Source organism: Trichosurus vulpecula, chromosome 6 (assembly GCF_011100635.1).
Source record: "Trichosurus vulpecula isolate mTriVul1 chromosome 6, mTriVul1.pri, whole genome shotgun sequence".
Lineage (NCBI taxonomy): Eukaryota > Metazoa > Chordata > Mammalia > Diprotodontia > Phalangeridae > Trichosurus > Trichosurus vulpecula.
The window spans coordinates 220,312,237-220,336,302 of record NC_050578.1 but is presented as its reverse complement, the minus strand read 5'-3'; the positions used below and the strand labels follow the sequence as shown (position 1 = coordinate 220,336,302).

The following is a 24,066-nucleotide window of genomic DNA, read 5'->3' as shown; positions in this document are numbered from 1 at the left end:
ACCACCACACTTTATTAAATGAGGGTTGTGTGTGGCATAGTCAGATGGGCACTTTAGGAAGAACATTTTGGCAGCTGAGCTCTGGAAAACAGACTAGAGTGGCGAGAAATCTGAGGCAGGGAGATAAGCTAGAAGATGTTATCTTTCTTGAGTGGAAGGAGTGAAGACCTCTCATAAAAAGGACAAATTGAATAAATAGGAATTAGTAAGATAGTAAGGCCTCTCATGAAATCTAAACTTCAGCTTTCTACTTAAGTTTTTTTAATAAGACAATCCTGTGCTGAAAGAGCAAAGAGCTGCAAGATCTAAAGAAAAGGAATAAGGCATGAGGAATCACTGCCCTTCCAGTTCCCAGATTCATTCCCATCTTCTCCCTATTCATGCAGCTCTCACCTCATTTTGAGTCCTTGTTACCTATCGCCTAGATAATTCTCTCCCCACTCCAATCCATTCTTATACATTGCTGCCAAGGTGATTTTTCTATCTAAATTTTCAGTTCTGATTTTGTTCTCTTTGAGCAATTAAGCAACAGAAAAAAAAAAATCTTCACTCAGTAGAGAAGTGGTTAAAGCACATGAACAACAATTAACAACCATATGAAAGAATATGCTAAATCACTAATAAGAGAAATGAAAATCAAAACAACACTAGGGTTTCGCCTCATATCTAGCAAACTGGCAAAGATGACAAAAGATGGGAATAGCCAATAGTGGAGGGCTTGTAGAAAGATGTGAACACTAACAAATTGTTGGCAGAGCTATGAATTAGTACAATCATTCTGGAAAACGATTTTAAATTGTGTAAATCATGTTCACATCCTTTGAGACTCCACTATTAGGTATATACTCCAGAGAGGTTGTTGATAAAGACAAAGGCCCAATGTACAATAAAATATTTAGAGCAGCACTTTTTGTAACGGCAAATGACTGGGAAAAAAGTAGATGTCTACTGACTGGTAAATGGTCAAACGTATTGTGGTAAATAATTAATATAATGGAATATTACTGTGATGTAAGAAACAAAAATGAATTCAGAGAAGCATGTAAAGACTTATATGAAGTGTTGCCAAATGAAGTAAGCAGAGCCAGAAAAACAATATATTAAATACCTACATGGGGCAAAAATAGGAACCACAATCATTTCACTACATTATGCTAGACTAACAAAATGGAAATCCCTCCAACCACTTAGTGGCCTAATATTAGAAAGACCCTAAACCCTTAAGCAGGGACATGGTGAAACAGATGGTCTCGCCCACTGTTGTAACAGCTGTCTTTGGATAAAAGACCCTGAACTTTTGTCTAATAAATGACTTCTTCTACAATTCTAAAAGTGTCTGGTCTCTTTTCCATGTCTCCTGACCTTGAACAGGAATGTTTTCTTACTCTAATAATAAATCCTGCTAAGTACATTTCAAATAGTTGCCCTTTTCTCACTTAGTTGATCCTTTTTCCCCCTCTACTCCTTCCCTATCCTAGGAAATATTAAGGACTGTTAAGGGGTTCCCTGAATTTGTCTTTTTGAGTTGCTGTATTTTCCAGAAACGCTGGACACAGAGAATGTAGGAGGCCCTCAATATGTCAAGGACAAAGGCACTCCCCTTCCCAGCTGACATAATTTGCTATCTAAGCCCCAAGCTTGATTCTCTTGTTTATACCCCAAGCTTGATTCCCTGTGTGTCCTTGGGAGACAAAACAGGTGCCAGCCAGTCTGTGCCAGGCTGGGAAAATGCTTGTGCAGCTGGGGTCCTTTGCGGATAAGCAGATCCTCCTATCTTCATAGTCCAGCTGGGCAGGGGGTGAGGAATCTGAGGCCTCAAGGCCACATGTGGCCCTCTAGGTCCTCAAGCTCAGCCCTTTGACTGAATCCAAACTTTACAGAACAAATCTCCTAGGATGAATCCAGTTAAAGGGCCCCACTTGAAGACCCAGAGGGTCACAAGTGGCTTTGAAGTTGCTGGTTCTCCACCCCTGGAAGGGAAAAGAATGCAGCTTTTGATATCTCCTTGCTCCTCCCTTCTGGGAGGGATTTTGTCTTTTTCCCAACTTTACTGCATCTTTCTTCCTCCCATGCCACATCTCTTCCTGGTATCTCTTCCTTCCTTTGTCCAACTGTTATAAAAATACAAACTTCTGTATGGATGGTGAACTCTTCGGGTTCCACACATATGCTCATTCCTTTTGTAATTAATAAATCTGGCTTTCACTTAAGTTTCATGATGATGTGGTTGCCTGTTGACAGAAATACTTTACTTATCCATCCTAAGTTGCAGCGGAATGCTGCTGATTAACTGTGTACTCTACATGGGCCTGAAAGTTATAAAAACCAAATTTGTATGAATCTACAGGATTCCTAAGAATCTGAATTTGCTATTAGCAAGAGCAGATTCCTTAGCATGCCAATAAATCTCTTTACTTTCAGATTGGTCTCCTATCTTTGACATCATCAGACCAGACCTTCACACTCAAAAGCTCGAGAGAATTCCCCAACGACCACAACAATGTAAATGGAAAGAACTACCACAAAACAACCAAAAACGAATATTGCATGATTATAAAGAACATGCTTGGCCCCAATCAGACACATGAGAAGACACACCCATAACATTAATTTGCAGACGTGAAGGGTCCCCAGTTGTAGGAAAAAACCGCATATAACGTCAGATTTTAAAGAAATATTGGCTTTGATGAATTTTTTTTCTTTTTTTTTTTTAATAAAAATCTTAGCTATAAGGGAAGGCTCTCAAAAAGGAGAAGAGGACTAAAGAAGCAAAGTCAGGAAATGTAAAAGCAAAATATATCAAAAAAAATTTATTTCAAAAAAGATCATTAGCAAAAAAGTCTTATGTTCCTTTCTCATACTTCCATCAAGAATGTCCTAAATGCAAGTGTAAATAATTCTGTTAATTTAATAATGCAAGTGTAAAGAAGTTGTGTAAAAATGAAAAAGTAGGTAAAGGAGCCAACAGTTATTTATAGTTTCTAGTTCTCCTTTGTGGGGTAATAAAATCAAAGATTTCTTCCTAAGCTTTTGATGGATAACTTGAGAATCTAATGCCCTCCAAACTGTATTGTTTTCAGCATGGACTGCTTCCTTGTAGATTTGGTCTAGCCCCACTGTCATTTAATGCTATTTTAACTTTCTTGTGAAGCAGATTTGGCACTGTGGTGTTTACAGTTTAGATGTGAACTACCTGAACGTTCCATTATCTTTCACTGTTTAAAGACTTTGCTATAAAAATCCTTAGATATTCTCCCATTTTTCAAATGTGGTCTTCATTTCAGTTCCATTCTTAAATATTCTCAGAATAATGCCTACTACATTTTTTTTCATTACTTTCTGGGTTATTTGTAATTTGAATAAAATCCACCTGTGTTGTGGTTAAACACCAAAACAGAAATTCTCAAAATCAAAGAAATTTAATAAAATAGAAAGTAAAAAAAAAATCCACTGAATAAAGCTCTTTTTGAAAATAAACCATTATCTAATATGAATTTTAAAAACAACAAAGAAAATAAAATTGCCAGAATCAAAAATGAATAAGGAAAATTCACAACAAATGCAAATGAAATAAACAAAATTATTAAAAATTACTTAGCCCACCTATGTGTCAATAAAACCAACAACCTAAGTTAGCTGTATGATTATTTACAAAAATGTAAAATGTCAAGAATGAAAAAACAAGAAATAGATAATTTAAATAATTCAATCTTATAAGAAATGGAAAAAGGCATAAATAAGTTAGTTCCCAAAGGAAAAAATCCTAGGACAAAATAGACTTGTGAATTCTATCAAATATTCAAAGAACAATTAATTCAAATATAGAAATTGTTTGAAAAAGTATAAAAAAAGGTCTTACCAAATCCCTTCTATGAAATAAATATGGTCTTGATCATCAAACCAAGGAGAGTTAAAACAGAGAAAGAAAACTATAGACCACTATGCCTAATGAACACTGATGCAAAAATTTAAAATAAAACATCAGCAAAGAGACTACAAAAATACCTCACAAAGACATTACACTATGAATGGGTTAAATTTATACTAAGAACATAGGCTTGGTTCGATATCAGGAAGGCTATAAATACAATTGGCCATATTAATGATAAAAATAATAAATATCACAATTATATCAAAATGAAGAAAAAAAAACTTTTGACAATATATAATACTCTTTCCTGTGAAAAAAATTTGGAAACTAAATGAAACTTTCCTTAATATGACATATAGCATCTATATAAAACCAAGACATTATATGTAATAGAGACAAACTAGAAGACTAAAGTCAGAATTTAAGAAAAGATGCCCATAATCACTCCTACTATAGTGCTAGAAATGTTAGCTACAGAAACAGGATAAGAAAATAAATCAGGGAACATGCATAAGCAAAGAAGAAACAAAATGATTGCTTTTGCCATATGATAGGATGGTTTACTTATGGAATGCTAGAAATTCAGCTAACAAGTAATTGAAAAAATAATTCAGCAAAGTAGCAGGATATAAAATAAATCCACACAAATCATCAGTATTTCTGTATATTATGAACAAAACCCAGCAGGAAGAGACAGAAAGAGAAATTCCATTTAAAATAACAAAAAATGTATTAAAATTTTAGAAGTCTACCTACCAAGACACACCTACAGGAATTATATAAATACACCTAACAAACTCTCTTTACAAAAATACAGACTGAAATAATTTTTAAAATGTTATTTTCTCACAGCCAATATAATGAAAATGACAGTAATACCTCTATTAATTCACTTATTCAGTGCCATACAAATCAAACTTGTTACTTTCTAGAACTAGAAAAAATATAAAGAAATTCATCCATAAGAATAAAGGATCAAGGATCTCGAAAAATAATGGGAAAAAACATTGTACGGAAGGAGATCTAGCAGTATTAGACCGCTAAGTATATTATAAAATATTAATCATCAAAAGATTTAATACTGGCTAAGAAACAAAAGTCAATCACTGGAACAGATTAGGATTGCAAACAAACATAGTAGTATTGGGTTTGATAAACCCTAAGACGCCAGCTATGGAGGGGTAGGCACTCATTATTTGACAAAAAGTATTGAAAAAACTGGAAAGTAAGTCTGGCAGAAAATAGGCAAAGTCCAGTATCTCACGCCATAAATCAAAACAATCCCCAAATGGATATATGACTTAGACATTAAGAGTGACATCATAAAGAAATTAGAGGAACAAGGAAGAAATATTTTTTCAGATCTATGGATACAGAACTAATTTATAGCCAAACTAGGAAAAGAGACAATAACAGAAGATTAAAAGGACAATTTTTATTACATAAATTAAGAAGTTTTTGTAAAAAAACAAAAAAAAAACCCAGTGCAACTAAAATTAGAAGAAAAGCAAGTAACTGGGGAAAAAAAATCTTTGTAGCAAGTTTCTCTTATAAGGGTATCATTTCTAAAATATATAAGGAACTGATTCAAATTTATCAGAATAAGAACCATTTATCAATAGACAAATGATCAAAGGATATGAAGAGTTTTCAATAGAAGAAATGCAAACTACCAAAAGCCACATGAAAAAATGTTCCAAATCATTAATAATCAGAGAAATGAAAACTATAGCAATTTGGAACTACCTCATACCCATCAAAGTTGACAAAAAAAGAAACTAACAAATTTGGAGAGCCTACAGGAAAACAGGCACATTTGTCCATCCTCCACTGAGCTGCCAAAGTGATTTTCCTAAATGGTAGGTCTGACCATGTCCCTCATGGTCAGCTCAATAAACCCTACTGGCTCCTTATTACCTCCTGGATCAAATATAAAATCTTGTTTGCTGTTCAAAGTCCTTCATAACCTATTCCCCACTCCCCAAACCCCCACCTTTCCAGTCCTTCTACATCTTACACATATCCACCACCCTCCATGTATTCTTCAAACCAAACTGGAGCTTCAGGAATTTTTACTGTTTGCCCCGCATTCCTGAAATGCTCTCCTTCCTCATCGCAATTTCTTGGCTTTCCTGACTTCCTTCAAGTTCCATCTAAAATCCCACTTTCTACAGGAAGTCGCCTTTAATACTTAATACTTTAATACTTAATACTAACGCCCTCTCACTGTTGATTATCTCCTACTTATCCTGTATATAGCCTGATTATACATAGTTGTTCGCAAATTGTCTCCCCTATTAGACTATGAGCTCTTTGAGGGCAGGAATTGTCTTTTGACTTTCTTTGCATCCCTAGCACTTAGCATAGTATGCTCCTAGTAAATACTTACTGACTGATTAACACACTATTGGTGGAACTGTGAATTGGTACACACAATTCTGGAAAGTAATTTGAACTATGCTGAAAAAATCACTAAGCTGTGCATGCCCTTTAACCTAGCAATGCCACTGCTAGGCCTACACCCCTAAAGAAATCGAAGGAGGAGGAAAAGATCCTTTATGTACAAAAATATTTACAGAAGCTCTTTCTGTGGTATCAAAGAACTAGAAACTAGGGGGGTGCCCATCAACTAAGTATTAGCTGGACAAAGTATGGTCTATGAACATAATGGAATGTGATTGTGCCATAAGAAATTATGAAAGGAACAGTGTCAGAGGAACCTGAAAAGATTTGTATGAACTAATACAGAGTGAAGTGAGAAGAACTAGGAAAACAATTTACATATTAACAACATTATAAATACAAAGAATTTAATGTAGCATTAAAAGCTCTCCTCAGGCAAGGTATCTCCCATAAACACATGAAAATCACATAGAATATGATAGACAAGATTCCTGTTCAATGACTTAGTGGGACTGACACGTGAGGTATTTAAACTGATAGACAGATGCTCACCAATGTCAACATGAAATACATAACAGGGTCAACAAAGCATTAACAGTTTTAATGCTTTCCATAATGTTTGATCTCTAGTTCCGTACTCCTCTTTATTGTGTATATAAAGGTATGATTTTGCTCCATAGAATTTTATAACTACAAGTGCTATACTTTCTCACAATGAAGAATGTGTGTGAAACAATATTGCTTGTTACAGAATATAAACATGCATATACATGTTTATTTATAATTACAGTAATAAATGAGGCCTTATTAGAATCTTTGTATATTGGAAATTTATTGTCTCTTCTCCATGAAATCTGAGTTAACATTCACATATAAAATCCTAAGGAGGGAAAAAACAAAACAAGCAAATTTATAAGGTGTTTGATTTCTCATGTGTAAGAATAATCTTTCAATAACCATTCAGACCTGGTGTTGCTTCTGAATTCTGTCCATTTCAGCTGACATGTATTCTGCAAGTGTTAACTGTCCCTTGCTTTTTGCTTTTAGTCCTGGAAATAGCTCCCAAATTCTCTACTTTCTTTTCCTGGTAACTTCATAAATAAATTTTTATCTGGGCCCATGCCACATCACAGCACCTGGCATCAGAAATAGGAAGATTTATTTCCCCCTCACTAGGTAACCTTGGGTCAATCAGGTAACATGCCCTCATACCCCTCCTCCAATTACTGAGCCTGAAGATCCCAAAGTGTAGCTTTCAAAGCAAAGGTAACAGATATCACCTTGCTCCTCACCAATCACTATCTTGGAACCCTGAAAAGGAGGAAGCTTGCATCTTGAACACGTCAGAAATGAGATCTTTCCTGTACAAAAATGGAAAAGCTGGGAAACCATCTTTGGAACTACCACCTCACTACAATCAGGGGGTCTGCCAAACCAACGTGCCAGTCTAGATGCCAATTCGAAGGCCCATATCATCCTACTCCTGTCTCCAAAAAGTTGTAAAATCTATTTTTAAAACCTATTTTGGACACATAAATCTTTTACATGGATTTCCTTTTACCTCCTTCCCTAATGTAGGTGCTTGGGTTACCACATAATCATAATACAGTCTTCCAAAATCTCCCTTTTGGTTATTGTATGGATTACCTTGGAACACTACAAAGCTTCCTTGGTGAAATCCATGGCAATGAAAAAGATTGGGCTAAAACAAAAAGAACGGAAGTACATTGTGCCCACATTATAATAAGCAGCCAAATATGTGTCCAAGTAAATTAGTCTATTGATAGGCATATTTTGGACAATAGGCCAGATGGACAATGAACCTGACCAAAAAATGAGTAGAAAGAAGAGATCAGGACAGACTGTATCTGGGAAATTGTGCCATGCTTTCAATGATGCTAAACTACTGCTACAGAAATTCATCTCTTTCACACCAATATTCTCCCCTTAATGTTATATGGTTACAAATTATGGAACATCAGCATCTTAGAAAAGAGACTTAGGGAAAACACAATAATTACTTCAAGTCATATGAGACAACAAATCCACTAGGGTACATCCATTAAATGGTTTGCTAGTGATTTGAAAGAGTGTTTTAAATAACTCAGGATATAACCTAGGCCTCTTGGGAAAATCTGGCTCCCCATGGCTCTCCCAAAGGAGAATTCACATAAGGCCTGCCAAAAGATCACTAAGGCCACTATTCTCTCTGGAGACTTTCAAATGTCAGAAATGAAAATAAACCACATACCATAATGAATTTTTACAAAATACAAAGTATATATAACACCAAACAAAACCTATTCTAAGTGAAATAAAAGAGAAAACATGCACATGGTGCATCATCGCCACTATTGTGATTCTTCACCTGAGATGTGACTTCTTTTTGTTAACTATATAATAATATAGTTGTACTACTTCTGGATTCAGTCATAGTTCCCATTAAGCAGTATCAGGAAAATTGTACATGACCCTCTCCTCCTACAAATGGTAAATTTCCAAATTTAATTCAATAAACATTGTTAAGTGTTGGGGTCTCCTCTGGGGGTCCTTGACCGGCAAAGACCTATCTCGGTACGCGATGAATGAGGCAGAAGTCAAGATGGAAGCAACTCCGATTTATTGCGGGAAATCATCCCTTTTTATGGGGTTTGCAATGCATGATTATAAGCAAGGGGCCAATGAGTACGACGATGACAGCATGGGAAAGAACAGAAATGTTTCAGTACAGGTATCTGCATGGGCATGGGAATAATCAGGCATGTTGCAATATAGGCAGCATTTCTGCATCAGAGCTACGTGCTGTATCAGAGCTCCATGGGCTACGTGAGAAATGAGGCAGGATGTCCCAGTAAAGTATCAAAGATGTCCCAGTAAAGTAACAAGGCACTGCATTAGGTAATGGTTCAGAAGCATTAGGTAATGGCCAACTGGGTCTCTCCTTCCGGGCTCGTGTTTCCCTTGAGGACAGGCTCTGCCTGCATGTAGGAAGACTATAGGGGCTTCCCAAAGGCAGAGGCCCTTCCTCCGGGCGCCATGTTGTTCCACTCCTACTAAGCCTGTCTGGTTTACCCAGGAAACAGGCCAAGTGCTAGTGGTCCCAACAGCCCCGGGGTCGGCACCAACCCCTTACAGTTAAGCAACAATTATGTGAAAGACATGTTTACTTGACACAGGTAATCTTAGACCTACCCATAAGAAACATCCCTCAGGTTTCTCAAAGGAGGTTTCTCCAAAAAGCCAGCTCAGTGCAGCTGATTTGACCCGGACTCCTCACCTCCTCAGAATCATCCCTTGGGTTAGAGAAGTCAGCCAGTCAGCCAACAAATATTTATGAAACAGCTACTATGTTCTAGGCACTGTGTTAAGTTAACTAACAAATTAAAAGACAAATCCTTTATCCCTTGAGAGAAAAGAAGAAAAGACTAAAGCAGAAAAAACTGCTCCCATTTCCCTTTCTACCCCTGTTCCTCTCTCTGTCCTTCTAGGATTCTAGCACACTCTCACTACCCTCTCCAAATCCATGTCCCATGTGCCCCAGGCTTAAAAATTATTTCTTACTCTCTCATTTTCCTAAGCCCATCAAAATTTCTACTCCAATCCCTGTGGATGTGAACTAGGTGTTAAATCCATTCAATAACCTGCCCACTTCCTACCCTCCTGGTTGTCCTATACCTTACCTCCCCCTCTCCACATACTCTTAAGTTCCAGGGACAGTGACCCTGATACTCTAGCTCAATGCCAGGCATCCTCACCAGCTGTCCCTCCTGCCTGGAATTCTCTCCCTCCTCATTTCAGCCCAGCTTCTCTGGTTTACTTCAAGTGTCAACCAAAATACTACTTTCTACAAGAAGCTTTTCCAGACCCTAGTGCCTCCCCTCTGAGCTTACCTCCAGTTTATTCTGTCTATACCTTATTTGTATAAAGTTGTCTAAATGTTGTTTCCCCCATTACATTATGAACTCCTTGAGAGTAGAGTCTGTCTCTGCCTTTCTTTATATCCCCAACGCTCAGCACAGGGCCTGGCGCAACAATAAACATATGCTTGTTGACCTGACTTGACTAACCCACAAGGTTATGAATCACTGATTCTTACCCCTCACACACAGAGGAAAGAATCTTTTCTCAGGACAAGCAGGGAGACTGGATACCTGGCCCTTTGTAGGTCACCAACCTAGTAAAAACTAGCTCAGTTATCTCCTGCTGGGGCTGTGGAAAGATAGGTATTTTTTTCTTTCTTTTTCTTTTTGGAGGGAGGAAGGCAGGGCAGTTGGGGTTAAGTGACTTGCCTAAGGTCACACAGCACAGCTAGTAAGGTGTGTCAAGTCTCTGAGGCCCGATTTGAACTCAGGTCCTCCTGACTCCAAGGCCAGCGTTCTACTCACTGCACCACCTAGCTACCCCTAAGATAGCTATTTTATTGCATTGCCAGTAGAGACATGAAATGGTGCATTCTCAAAAGCAGTTTGGAATTATGCATAGAGTATCTAAGATATTTATACCCTTTGACTCATAGACTCCACTGATAGAATATATCCAAAGGAAGTCAATAACAAAAGTCACCACATATACCAAAATATTTACAGCAGCACTTCTTGATGTACCTATGCCTGAACTTCTTCTCAAAACCTTTTTAGCTTGATAGGATCTGCTAGAGCTTGGCTACCCCTAGCATAGCATTTGAGAACCCAAAGCCTCCACATGGTAAGGTAAGATACAGAAATAGGACTTCAGGAGAAGGGGAGAGATCAGAGATAAGTATACTTCAACAGAAAAAAGGATCCATTATTTCATTTTTGGTTACTCTTTTCACAACTGCAGATTAAAACCCTTTTATACCTCAGTATACAGTGTTATACCTAGTAGACAATCTTCATGAATTGCTATAGTCAAAAAATAAAATCATTACATGGTGACCAATTATCTTGAAGACGCTCTCAGAACTTAGCCAGTGCTTAGTCCACAGGTCAATTCTGACGTTAAACATGACCCACGCTTAAAGAGCTTTTCTGGCTAGGGAAGGGCTACCAGGGCTTGCATAGTCACTTTATATAGCTTAAGTATAATGTCATAAAAACTGTATGGGTCTCATTCAAACTAGAGCCAGGGATTCCCAGTTCAGAAACAAACTCCATCAATGGGAGTAGTTAAGAGATGTAGGGGAACTGAATTACAAAACGATATTTTTAAAGGCCAGATATTAAAGCTAAATTAACAAAAGGAATAAAGCAGATATTAACAGGAGTTTTGCTGGGAGATTGAAAACAGAGTGGCCTCAAGAAAAAGCCAGAATAGTAACTATGTACAAACTAGAATCAAAGTTTTTTGAGGTCAGAGACTGCATGTTAACCCCACTAACACCTAGCCCAATGTGCCTGACACATGGATGCTAAATAAATGTTTGTCAAATAAATATTGAAGGAATGGATAAAAATTCCTTAAGAAAGAACATATAAGAAAGTGGATAGGTACAAAGCTAAAGCCTAACTATGACATCATAACTCCTTGTCACGAATGAATCTTTCAATTCTACCACTATGAGGCCATAAGTAATGACAGGAGCCACTTTCTACACTGAAGTTCTGACATGAAATTTAATTTCTAAACCAAACAATATCCTAAAAAAAAAATCACCTTCTCCTGACACCTACCTATGTGTTTTATTTCATCCATTAGCTTAGAACTGGGCTAAGAAAGTACTCATGTGAAATAGATTGCTCATTCATTAAAGTATTTGCTAAGACCTTACTATGTGCAAAAGATTGGGCTATATGATGGGGAGAGGATCTCAACCTCTAAAAGGAAAAGATCATGTCTTTGGGATCAGGACCCCAAAAAGGAAAAGCCCCTGGACTTTCCCAGGTGGCCCAGGTGCCTGGCATTCACCTGGGGCACCTGGCCCTTCCACATCCTTCTCTGTTACTTCCCAGACAGCGCAGACTACTTGGCCACTCCTAGGTCCTTCCCACAGTCTTTCTGTATATAAGGCCCATCTTGCCCCCCCCATTAAATTGCTCAGATTCCTTAAGAATCTGGCCCACTTGCATTAGTGATACAAATGCTCAGATTCCTTAAGAATCTGGCCAATACTCAGATTCAATCTGGCCAGCTTGTCAATACAAGCATCACAAATGCTTAGATTCCTTAAAAATCTGGCCAAAGGGGTGGATTCTTAAAATCTTGCCCACCCAGACTAGTGTTCTAATAAGTCTTGTCTTTGGTTGACAGAAGGTTTAGGTCAAATTCACTGGAGGCAGGACCTGTGTTGCTTGCCCTTGAATTTCAGGGTCCCAGCACCCCTAAACTTCAACATATAGAGGGGACTACATTTTAGGGGACAAAGTTTTTTTTTAATTGACCTTTAAAAACATTTTTTCTTTTCTTTTTAAATAAAATCTACATTGGCTAACATATAAACAGTTTCTTTGGCTCCTGGAAGACTCCAGCAGTGTTTCCATATAACTTATTTCCATCCTCCTGTAAACACAATACTGCTGTAAGTATCATCAAAGTGTGGTTTGAACATGAATATCTCAGCAGCTGCTGTGGCCTGATGCTGCAGTGGAGATCACATCCTCATGACTGAATTATATCTAAACCAGAGGTAAACGCTGTCAATCAGGCAGTGTAAAACTCAAGAAGAATCATCCAGAGGGACAAAGTCACTTGCCAAGAGGCAGGACTGGGTAGGAAAAAAAGTCAATACACTAAAAAGACCTGGGTCCAGTTGTGTCTTTAACTGGCTATGAGGTGGGGCAAGTCACTTATCCTCTTCCAGTCTATTTCCTCTGTACTACATAACGTCTAAAATGTTCCCTTTCTCCTTGAAAATTCTTCAGATGAATACCAAAGGTCATATAGCAAGCTTCTCTCAAACAAAATAGCCATACCTTTGCTGATTTCCACATTTTGCAGCTCAAAAATATCCATGTCCATTGTTCCTCCTTTTGTTCCTTCTGAGAAGTCTATAAGGACCACCTTGTCTGCAATACCCTGTGTTAAAAAAAAATCAGTACTGCAAGAAAACAATGGCATTCACTTCAGAAATGATCAGGTCCAGATTCAGCACATTTTAGAACATGCTAAACAATGAACAGCAACACCTATAACTCAACACAGACAGATCCCACTTGATATGTGAAGATGAAAAAGACTTCATCTCTGCAAAATAACAAAAATGTCAAAAAATTACCAACTGAACAACTGATGAATACAAAAATTAAGGAAAGTGATCTATTTGGTCCGGCTGCTAAAAAGCAGGATTCTAGGAAGGTTTAAATTGGAGACCCTAAATCTAGTCCATTTGTTAATACAAGCTAGCCTTCAAAAATGCATTTAAAAATAATATCGAAAATGATAATGGGAAAATGATAGGGAAAAAATAAAGAACTGTGTAGTAGCATAAAAAATATCAGACATGTATGAAGTAGGAGAGTCACAGTGAAGGAGCAACCAATGGATGGCCTACCAATGGATGTCACGGTGGGCTAGAGGAGGACCCCCAGCACACTAAGTGGACTCTTGGTGGAGGATTTATGGGACAAGGACAAGAGTTAGTCTAGATGGGCTGTGATTTTACCATTTAAGGGAATGCCCACATTGATGAGAACACATAATTCATCAACATATGGGAGAACAATAAACAGAAGAAAAAAAAAGAAACTCCCTCCATCAACAAATACATGTTAACACCTACTCTGAAATTTTTAGTCTTAGAGACAATGAATTGTCTTAAGCACTGAGAGATTAATAAGTGACTGGTGTAGGGTCACACAGACAGTATGAGGGGAGGGGGAGGCCAGCAGCCTCAAATCCTCCAGGCTCCAAGCAGCTCTCTATCCCTAAAGCCACAGTACCTCTCAGAAATGAACAGTGTGAACCTATTACCTTCTATATATAACTCATATAATCGTAAGAGTTTTGTTCTTAATCTTCTGGCTATCATATTTAATTCAAAGTCATTCAAAGTCATTTGAACAAATTAGACCTATTGGCCTGAGACTATGTAAACCTTGGTTGAAAACTTAAAAATTCAGAGGCAAAGAAGAATGTTAATAAAAATTAAAAATATAGCTCCCATCTCTAGGTAGACATAAGTAATATTCCTAAGGGTGTACTCTTCATTGAGACTAGGTACAGTGAAGGAGAAATAAAATATAACTGTGTAAATAGTAAAGCCAGATGGCCCCATTCACTACTGCAAAAAATATTTGTTGTCTACAGCTCTGAATAAATAGTTGCCTCAACCCAGTTATCTTATTTAGATCAAAAGGACTTCTTTAACAAATGTAAAAGTATCTTCTTTTGGCCCTAGCACAGGGAATGCTTTCTTATTCAGACAACAAACCCCACCAAATGCAAGACAATTACTCCCACAGAGTTTTCTCCTTTTTCCCTAGGCAGATCCCCCCTTTCTCTACTCTACCCCTGATACTGAAGTGAGATGCTTTATTAGGAATCCTAACTTGTCCTAGGATGCTAACGGGCTATGTATTCTAAGTGAGCCTGGAGAAGCAAACAAACCAAATTCCCCACTGGAGGAAGGTGAAGCTATTATCAGTTAATAAATCTGTTTCTTTTCATTTTGGCTACTCAGGTTAGCTGACCACCAACCAATGGATCCAGCTAGTGGATGAGTTTCTCCCTGAAAAATCCGCAGACTCAGGCTGAGAAATTCCCTAGCAGAACCTTACTTTAACATTGGACAAATAGCTTAGCACACTTTTAAAGCTATTCTAAAAAATGGATTTAACCCATCTGACCCTAATTTACAAAGTGAAGAAACAGTAAAAGAGACATGAACTCTATGAGAAATACAAGTTATCTGCATGCTGTGTTTCATTAACAAAATACAGCTAAATAAATCATAAGCTATCAAGTCAGGGTTAACAGTGTCAAAGAATGTTAATTAAGGAAACAGCTGAGATACCCCACAATGACTGGACTATGTATAACCAGAAAGAAAAAAAAGAACTATATCCAAAAACAAAGTCACCATTTTCTAAAATGCTAATTGCAAAAAGAGCTAAAATAAATGAAAACTAAGGGAGAAGGATGACACTAGATTGGCAAGCTAAATAAAAGCTGAATGATTCACAAAAGACACAAAAGAATCTATGTGACTAAATCAGATATTCAGTTGCAGTTTTTCTGTTGATTATAATGAAGACATTGTTCAAATGACTATTTCAAAGCATATTTCATGACTAACTGCTAACTGTGCAACATCAATGATGAAAGCTTTCAGCTGTTTTAATCAACTTACTAAGTTTATTTTAAGGGAAAGAGGTAAATTTGTAACACAAATTGAAACTATTTTTTTGTATATCAAATATCTGAATTGAAACAAAAGTATACCAGAAACTGTTAATACATTCAACAATGACATTAGTAACCATTACGATAAAATTCTTGTACCTTTGCTAAAATTGCTAATACACAAGCAATTCCCAACTCTCCACCTCCAACCACAGTAACTTTATTGACACTTTTGTTTTCTTGATTTTTTGAATTTATATCTGAGATACCTAAAAAAAAGAGATGAATGTCAGCACAATTCTAAAATGATACAGAAAATCTTTGACATTTCTTTTTAATTTCCTTTTTACATTCTGAACTAACATTAAATAAAATGTGAATTTCCAAATACACAGTAGAAAAGAAAATGAGTATTGCTGTACATGAAACTACAAATTTCTATTATGTACAGCTTGCTTTTCTTTTTAAATACTAAATAAAGTCAACATGTAAGTTTCAAAGCTGTCCTCCTTATCTGTGATTCTCTCTGATCTTCCTTCTGTTGTCTTTTGTGTATTAAAAAAAATTCTTAATGACCTTTTTTCTTTTTCTTTTTTTTTTATTGATACTATCCCAAAAGTCCCCTTCTTCCTACTATCCAGGCCCTAAATTGAACAACAATAACAACAAAAAACCAAGCCGCAGTAGTAGTTAATATGACAGTCAAATAAAACAAATTCCCATTTTGGCTATGTCCAAAATACTCTGTCTGATTCTGAATCTTGTGTTTTGTTATGTTTTTCAAAGTGTATCAGATCTCAGGAGGTGAGACAAAACTGATCAAATCAAGATTTTTGAGTTTCACAAAACATTAGTCCTAAGAATTAATATCTGTATATGTTTACCTGGCACCTTAACTTATACAAAGTGTTTTCATCACAATAGATTTTATCAACAAAATCCTAGTCACAGAAGCCAGTCTTCAAACAGTTGACGGTGATCCTTTGTATCATCATACTCATACATCTATCACTACCAATTATGAGATAAAAAAGTCTCTAAGGGAAGTTATGTTATCATTTATATTTAGAAAATAAAAATGTAAAGGATTTTGGTAATATCTGCAATGCAGACATGTTCAGTTCATCATCTTACCAAATTTCCAAAGATAGACGAAATCTACCTGACACCTTGGTTTTCAGTAAGTACCATATTCATATAGGAGAAAAAAATTGCAAATTTGTCAGCTCATCAGAAGGGAAAGTGCCGGTATACCAATGCTGAACATGGCTTATATAACCTTAAATGCTTCCAAATACAAAGGACTACTTTTCCAATAATTATTATAATAAATAGGTTTATGTGTACATATATGTAAACACATTATCTGATATTACTTACATAAACCTGACACACCATGACTTTTAATTAAAAATATAGAGGGAAGAAAGAGAATGACAGTAAAGGTTTCAAAGTTCCAACAACATTCTGATCTCTTACAAGAATACAAACCTTGAGTGATCTTCGAAATATAGGCTAGCAATTCTGCCTGCTGAGCCTCATCAGAAGAAGATAAGGAATACAGAGGAAGCTCTTCCTGAAACTTGATAATCATTTCTCTGATTAATCCAGTGATGACTGATTTAGGCTAGGGAAGAAACATAAAGAAAAAGTTACCATCTCTAAGACCTAGGAGAGTTCCCTAATTATGATAAAAATGTATTCTCAAGGTCAGTAATGCCCTATCACAAGGAAGCACAGAATAAAAATATAAAATTAGCATGAATTTATATTCAAATGAGCGAGAGCCTCAAATAACTTAGAGAATCATGTCAAAGCAAGAAATACTATGTTAACAGTTATGCCAGGGACTGTAAGAAAACACAAAGCAGGAAGGTTCAGATTAGCCATCAACCAGACATAGCAAAGAAAGCAAATCAAATTAGAGCCATACGCTTTAAAAAAAGTGAAAAAAAAAAAAGGATAGTGAAGAATAAGTAACAAAAGTATTATTCTAGTTCTGAGAGGACATAACTAAGCATTAATACAAATGTGAGTTTGGGGGAATCAACATTTTCCTTCTCCTGCCATTAATAAATGTTATTTGACAATATAATAGCCAAATAAAACTTATTATTTTGCTGCTTAAACCTAACTTTATGTGACTAGATATAGTTTGACCTAAAACAACACCCTGACCCCAATAACTCTCCAGAAATGCCAAAGAAGGGAAATACGAGGAATTTTGGGTTCCCTCAGGTTCTGGATCCACCCAAAACACTCAAGTCTTGTTTTGAATCCTTGCAAGCTTGTGTTTTGGCTTCGCCCAAATTTTCTTTCTCTTTATATTTACTGATATCTATATCAATCTACCTTGCTTTCAAATTGTTCTCTCAGCAAAATTGCTTAATGGTGTACTACGTGGTGAGTGCCCTGGTCTAAATCTTATATAATGTAAACTTTCTAGAGCCTGGAAGGGAGGGAGCCACACCTTCTTGGAATTCCAGCTCACTCTTCTCTACCAAATGACCTAATGAAATTCTGTCCAAAACTATTTCAGATTTTGGGGTTTGATCTTGTGAACAACAATATAACCTGAGGTCTATGGCAAATCAGAATTATTCTGTATAAAAACTCAACTTTTAAATTCTACTCCCCTACCTAACTAAGGAGCTCAGAGAAGTTCTTGGGCCTTCAGATACTTAAAAGTCAGGATAAGAAGTAACTCTTGAAACTGTTCTGTAATTCAATGCTAATGGGGAGGATTTTTTTTAACTTTAAAATGTCAACTTATGTATGTCAATATGAGGATCTTTCCTACCTAAAACTAGTACATTACTACATAAATTCTGAAACTTTGCCCAAATATTTACTCACACACTTTAGTTAGTTGAAGAGCAATATATATTAAGAAATAAATCATGAAAAAAAACCCTCCATCCTGCAAATTCACATCACAAAAACTCAATCTAATTATCCTAATTAATCTAATCCTAACCATTGATAATTTTTTGTCAGCTGAATCTACATCAGGTTTAATATTATTTATCCTTTTTTCTATAAAATATCTTAACACCTCCTCACCCATTCTCTCTTAGTTTCAAAGCACTCTTTTAAAAGAAGGTAAACTATTTGACCATTATAGCAGGAGAAAAATGTAGCACTTTCATTATCTGCACTGTCAATATGGAAGGGAAATACTAAGAAAAACAAAAATTTTAAAAACAAAAACTAAATGGGTCTTACATGACTCCAGTTTTGTAGATAGGGCAGATATATTCTGCCCTGAGCATCCACATGTTTTCCCACTGAGATTCCCATATTTGGAGTTGGCTTCAAGAAGCAAATGGGGGGTGCAAAAGGGTGAGAATCCAAAATCCACAAACGAATTGGTATATTATACGTATTACCTATTTAAGACAAAACAAAATCTGCAGCAAATTCATCTTTCAAAGATAACAAAATACAAACTGTAGCTGATATACTCCAGGTAGGCTTAGCTTTGTAGAACAAATTCATTCCAGTCAAATAAGTGGATTTCTACAAATTCAAACAGAGGCTTATGAGAGATGTGAGCTAAAGGTTACCAAGTGGTTTTAAAAAAGGGGTTGGTGAAGGTCTAAAGGAGAAGGTAGCACCTGAGCTGCATCCTGAAGGAAGGGATTTCAAAGGCCAGAGACGTGGGAGAGATTATTCCATACGTGTAAAGTAGAACTTACAACTTAGGAGAGGTTCTATTATATTTAGAAAATGAAGTTGATAATTTACTTCCATTATAAAATTGTAGAAAAGTTTCTATAATGAAAATATCCCCCAAAGGACTCAAGTAAACACTTTTAAAAAGAAATAAATTGAGAGGGAGGCTAGCCTTCTGGCATTTGAGCATATAGCTGGGTTAGACTTAAGAGAACTTTAGAGTTAGCCCTCCATGGTCATGGAGATCAGTTTAAATCCCACATTTTAAATGAGGACAGTGAGATCTAGTGAAGATAAGTGACTCACCCAAGGTCATATCAAGTCAGTAACTACAGGGCTAGAACTAGATTACAAGTCCAGGACTCTTCCCACTCCTTCTACTCAGTTACACTGGTTATGCTCTTACCTACAGTTCATGTTCCTTTGCAAGACTTTTATAATTGAATGAACCTCTACTCTATCATTTTACTCCTCCTCATTCTTACATAAAGGCTATCTCATACAATTAATTCAACCTTTAATTCAACCCCTAAGATCTTAGAACTTTCCCCTTTCATTGAGGTATTTATAAAATATACATACACATGTTTATAAATGATAGAGCACCGAGCCTGAAGTCAGGAAGAACTTAGTTCAAATCTGGCCTCAGACACTTACTGGCTGTGTCAGTTTCCTCATCTACAAAAAAAGGATAATCACAGTACCTACCCTGAAGGGTTGTTGTGAGGATCAAATGAAATAATATTTGTTAAGGTGCTTAGAACAGTGTCTGGCACATAGTAGGCACATAGTCCTTCATGCTTACTGAAGACCAAAATGACACCATTATCTTGGAGTTAAGGTACAGTGTGTCCAACTGTGCCTGATCAGATCAATATGACCTTGGAAGGCTCTACGTGAGGTCAGGAACAAATAGTCTATACAAACATTTGGAGGGAGATGTCTCTAAATTTGTACCTCTCACGTTTCTTTTGAGTTACTACAATTCTGCTTTGCTCACAGAGCCCAGTGCCTTCTTTGATGCAGGCATGCCATCTGGGAGATTTATTCCAAAGTTCTTCAGAGAGACTTTGAGAATGTGATTGCACCGCTTCTTCTGGACTTCATGTGAGTGTTTGCGTTGCGTGAGTTCATAAAAATAGTCTTTTGGGCAAATGCATTTTTGGCATTTGAACAACATGGCCAGCTCGTTGGAGTTGCCTCTCCCTAGTAAGAGTTTGAATGCTTGGCAGTTCAGCTTGAGAAAGGTCCTCAGTGTCTGGTATCTTATCTTGTCAAGTGATCTTCAAAATCTTTCTAGAACAATTCAAATAGAATCAATTCAATTTCCTGGCATGATGCTGGTATACTGTCCAGGTTTCAGATGCATCCAACAACGAGGTTAGCACAACAGCTCTGTAGACCTTCAGTCTGGTAGTCAGTCTAATACCTCTTCTCTCCCACACTTTCCTTTGGAGCCTCCCAAACACTGAGCTAGCTCTGGTAACGTGTGCATCAACCTCATCATCTATGCGTACATCCCTGAAAAGTTACTGCCAAGGCAAGTGAACTTGTCCACAACATTCAAAATTTCTTCATTTGCTGTAACTGATCGTTCCACATATGGATGGTGTGGTGCTGGCTGGTGAAGAACCTCTGTTTTCTTGGTGTTAATTGTCAGGCCAAAATTAGCACAAGTGGTAGAGAACTGATCCATATTTTGTTGAATCTCAGCCTCAGAGGCTGCATTGAGTGCACAATCATCTGTGAACAAAAAGTCACACACCAAACTCTCCCACCACTTTAATCTTGGCATTTTCAACTTAATTTACCATCAATGTGGTAGTTGACTTTCTGTTTTTGTCCTTGTTGAAGGTATCTGACATCACTGAAAACATCATGCTAAAAAGCATGGGAGCAAGCACGCAGCCCCGCTTCACTCCATGGTGACTGGGAAAGCACAAGAGCATCATCCATTATCCAGAACCTGTACAAGTACGTCATCATGAACTGGGGTACAATACTGATGAATTTCTCCCAGCAAAAAAATTTTATGATCTTCCAAAAGTGCTCATGATTGACAGCATCAAAAGCCTTGGTGAGATCTATGAATGTTGCGTACAGACCTGTGTTCTGCTCCCGGCCATTTCTCCTGGAGTTGTGGGGTAGCAAACACCATATCAACCATTCTTTGGCCCCTTCTGAAGCCACTGGCTCTCCGGTAGATGACTATCAGGTGAAGGATCAGCCTATTTAGGGGGACTCTGACAAGAATCTTGCCAGCAATGACTAAGAGACAGATTTCCCCTGTGATTGTCACAGGACAATCCATTTCCTTTTCGTTTACAGAGATGGCCAAGAGGAGTCCTTGAACTCCTGAGTGATGATCTCCTCTTGCCATATAACCTGGAAAATTTCAGTCAGCTTTTGCCTGAGCAGTGCACCTCCTGCCTTGTAAACCTCAGCTGGAAGAAGAATCAACGACAGGCACTTTGCCACATGTGAGGAGCCTGATGGCATTCAAAACTTCTTCTTCAGTTCCAAGTTCAACTAGAAGGGGATTGACTTTAACCTGAGGTATGTAGTCAGTGGTGTGAGCACTGGTCAGTGACAGTCTGTTGAGAACGCTATGGAAGTACTCAGCCCATCTCTCCAGGATCATGTCCTTATCACTAATCAATGTGGCTCCATCAGCACTGAGTAGCTGAGATGCACCATAGGTCTTTGGCCCATAAATAGCTCTTGGGGCAACATAAAAGTGCTTTGGATTGTTACTATAAGCATAAAACAATTTCATTTGCCTTCTTACCAAGCCAAGAATTCTGCATCTCCCTAAGCTTCACTTGCACTTTACTTTTGATGGAGTTAAATGCTGCCTTTTTAGAGATGGACGAACTATTCTGTTGGTAAACCCTGTGGAGTTCTCATGTTTTATTTAGCAGCTTATGAATTTCCCCATAATTTTTGTCGAATCAATCCTGATGTTTGTGAGTGTTCTGACCCAGAAGAGTAAATGCAGGGCTATACACCAAATCTTTAAAAGCTGCCCATTCCTTTTCTGCTCCACTGTTGACAACTACATGTTGGCTCAGCTTTCCCTCTAAGTTAGTAACACACTGTTCACATAAAGAGAAGTGCTCTAATCTGTTGATATTAAGTCTTCTGGTAGTCACTTTGCCTTGGGGCTGCCACTTTTGTTTGAATGTGAATGTTTAGCTTGGAGAAGATAAGTCTATGATCAGTCTAGCACTCTGTGCCAAACATAGCCTTCATCACTCTCATATCCTGTCTCTACTCCTTACAATGATATAGTCTATTAAATGCCAATGTTTGCTGAGGGGGTTCATCCATGAAGTTTTATTGCACTTAGGTAAATGGAAGACAGTTTTGGTGATGAGGTCATGAGACACACAAGTCTTCAGTAGTAAGCTGCTGTTGCTGTTTCCAACTGTATTCCTCCCAAGGATTCATTATCACACCTGAAAGTCTCTGCCTACACCAGCATTAAAGTCACCCAGAATTACATTTTTTTCCTCTTTTAGGACATTGATGATGAGGATCTTTAGGTCTTCATAAAATTTTTCTTTGACTTCAGCAGGGTTCATCATGGTGGGAAATACACCCTGATGATGGTGGCATGGCGCTTTCCTGCAAGTGGCAATTGCACTGTCATTCCCTCCTTTTGGTAGGCATACAAGCTTGTTGAATACATTAGTTTTTTTAAAAAACAATTATTTATTTTTAGTTTTTAACATTCACTTCAATAAGATTTTGAGTTTTGAATTTTCTCTCCCACCTTCTCCTCCCCCTCCCCAAGATGGCATGTAATCGGATATAGGTTCTACTTATACACTCATATTAAACACAGTTTCACATTAGTCACATGAGAAGACTTAGAACTAATGGGAGGAACCATGAAAAAAGAAGAAACAAAACAAAATAACAAAAGAAAAGGAAAGCAAATGGCATACTTCCATCTGCATTCAGACTCCAAAGTTCCTTCTCTGGATGTGGATAGCATTTTCCATCTTGAGTCTTTTGGAGTTGTCTTAGATCCTTGCATTACTGAGAAGGGCTAAGTCTATCAAGGTCAGTCATTGCACAATGTGGCCATTACTGTGCACAATGTTCTCCTGGTTCTGCTCATTTCACTCTGCATCAGTTCATATATGTCCAGGTTTTTCTGAAGTCTGCCTGCTCATCATTTCTTATAGCACAACAGTACTCCATTACATTCATATACCACAACTTGTTCAGACATTCCCTAATTGACGGACATACCCTCAATTTCCAATTCTTTGACACCACAAAAAGAGCTACTATGGGTCCTTTTCCCATTTTTATGGTATCTTGGGATAAAGACCTAGTGTGGTATTGCTGAATCAAAGGGTATGCACATTTTTATAGCCCTTTGGGCATAGTTCCAAATTACTCTCCAGAATGGTTGGATCAGTTCACAACTCCACTAACAATGCATTAGTATTCCAATTTTCCCACATCTTCTTCAACATTTACCATTTTCCTGTTTTGTCATGTTAGCCAATCTGATAGATGTGATGTGGTATCTCAGAGACGTTTTGATTTGCATTTCTCTAATCAATAGTGATTTAGAGCATTTTTTTCCATATGATCATAAGAAAGCTTTAATTTCTTCCTCTGAAAACTGCCTGTTCAAATTCTTTGACCATTTATTAATTGGGGAATTACTTGTATTCTTATAAATTCGACTCAGTTCTCTATATATTTTAGAAATGAGGCTGTAAAAATCGTTTCCCAGATTTCTGCTTCCCTTCTAATCTTGGTTACATTGGCTTTGTTTGTGCAAAAAATTTTCAATTTAATGCGATCAAAATCATCCATTTTGTATTTCATAATGTTCT

The 24,066-nt window shown here is 37.1% G+C and overlaps 1 protein-coding gene across 1 annotated transcript in view; it reads right to left on the bottom strand.

The window, feature by feature from the left end:
- Nucleotides 1-24,066, bottom strand: part of UEVLD (UEV and lactate/malate dehyrogenase domains) — a 54,525-nt gene that overhangs the window by 19,166 nt on the left and 11,293 nt on the right. The window contains exons 4-7 of the mRNA XM_036764187.1: nucleotides 18,758-18,921; nucleotides 17,024-17,159; nucleotides 15,692-15,801; nucleotides 13,165-13,267 (exon numbers count right to left, since the gene is read on the bottom strand). Of these exons, the coding sequence (XP_036620082.1) occupies nucleotides 13,165-13,267; nucleotides 15,692-15,801; nucleotides 17,024-17,159; nucleotides 18,758-18,921 (513 nt within the window). The remainder of the gene's footprint in view (nucleotides 1-13,164; nucleotides 13,268-15,691; nucleotides 15,802-17,023; nucleotides 17,160-18,757; nucleotides 18,922-24,066) is intronic.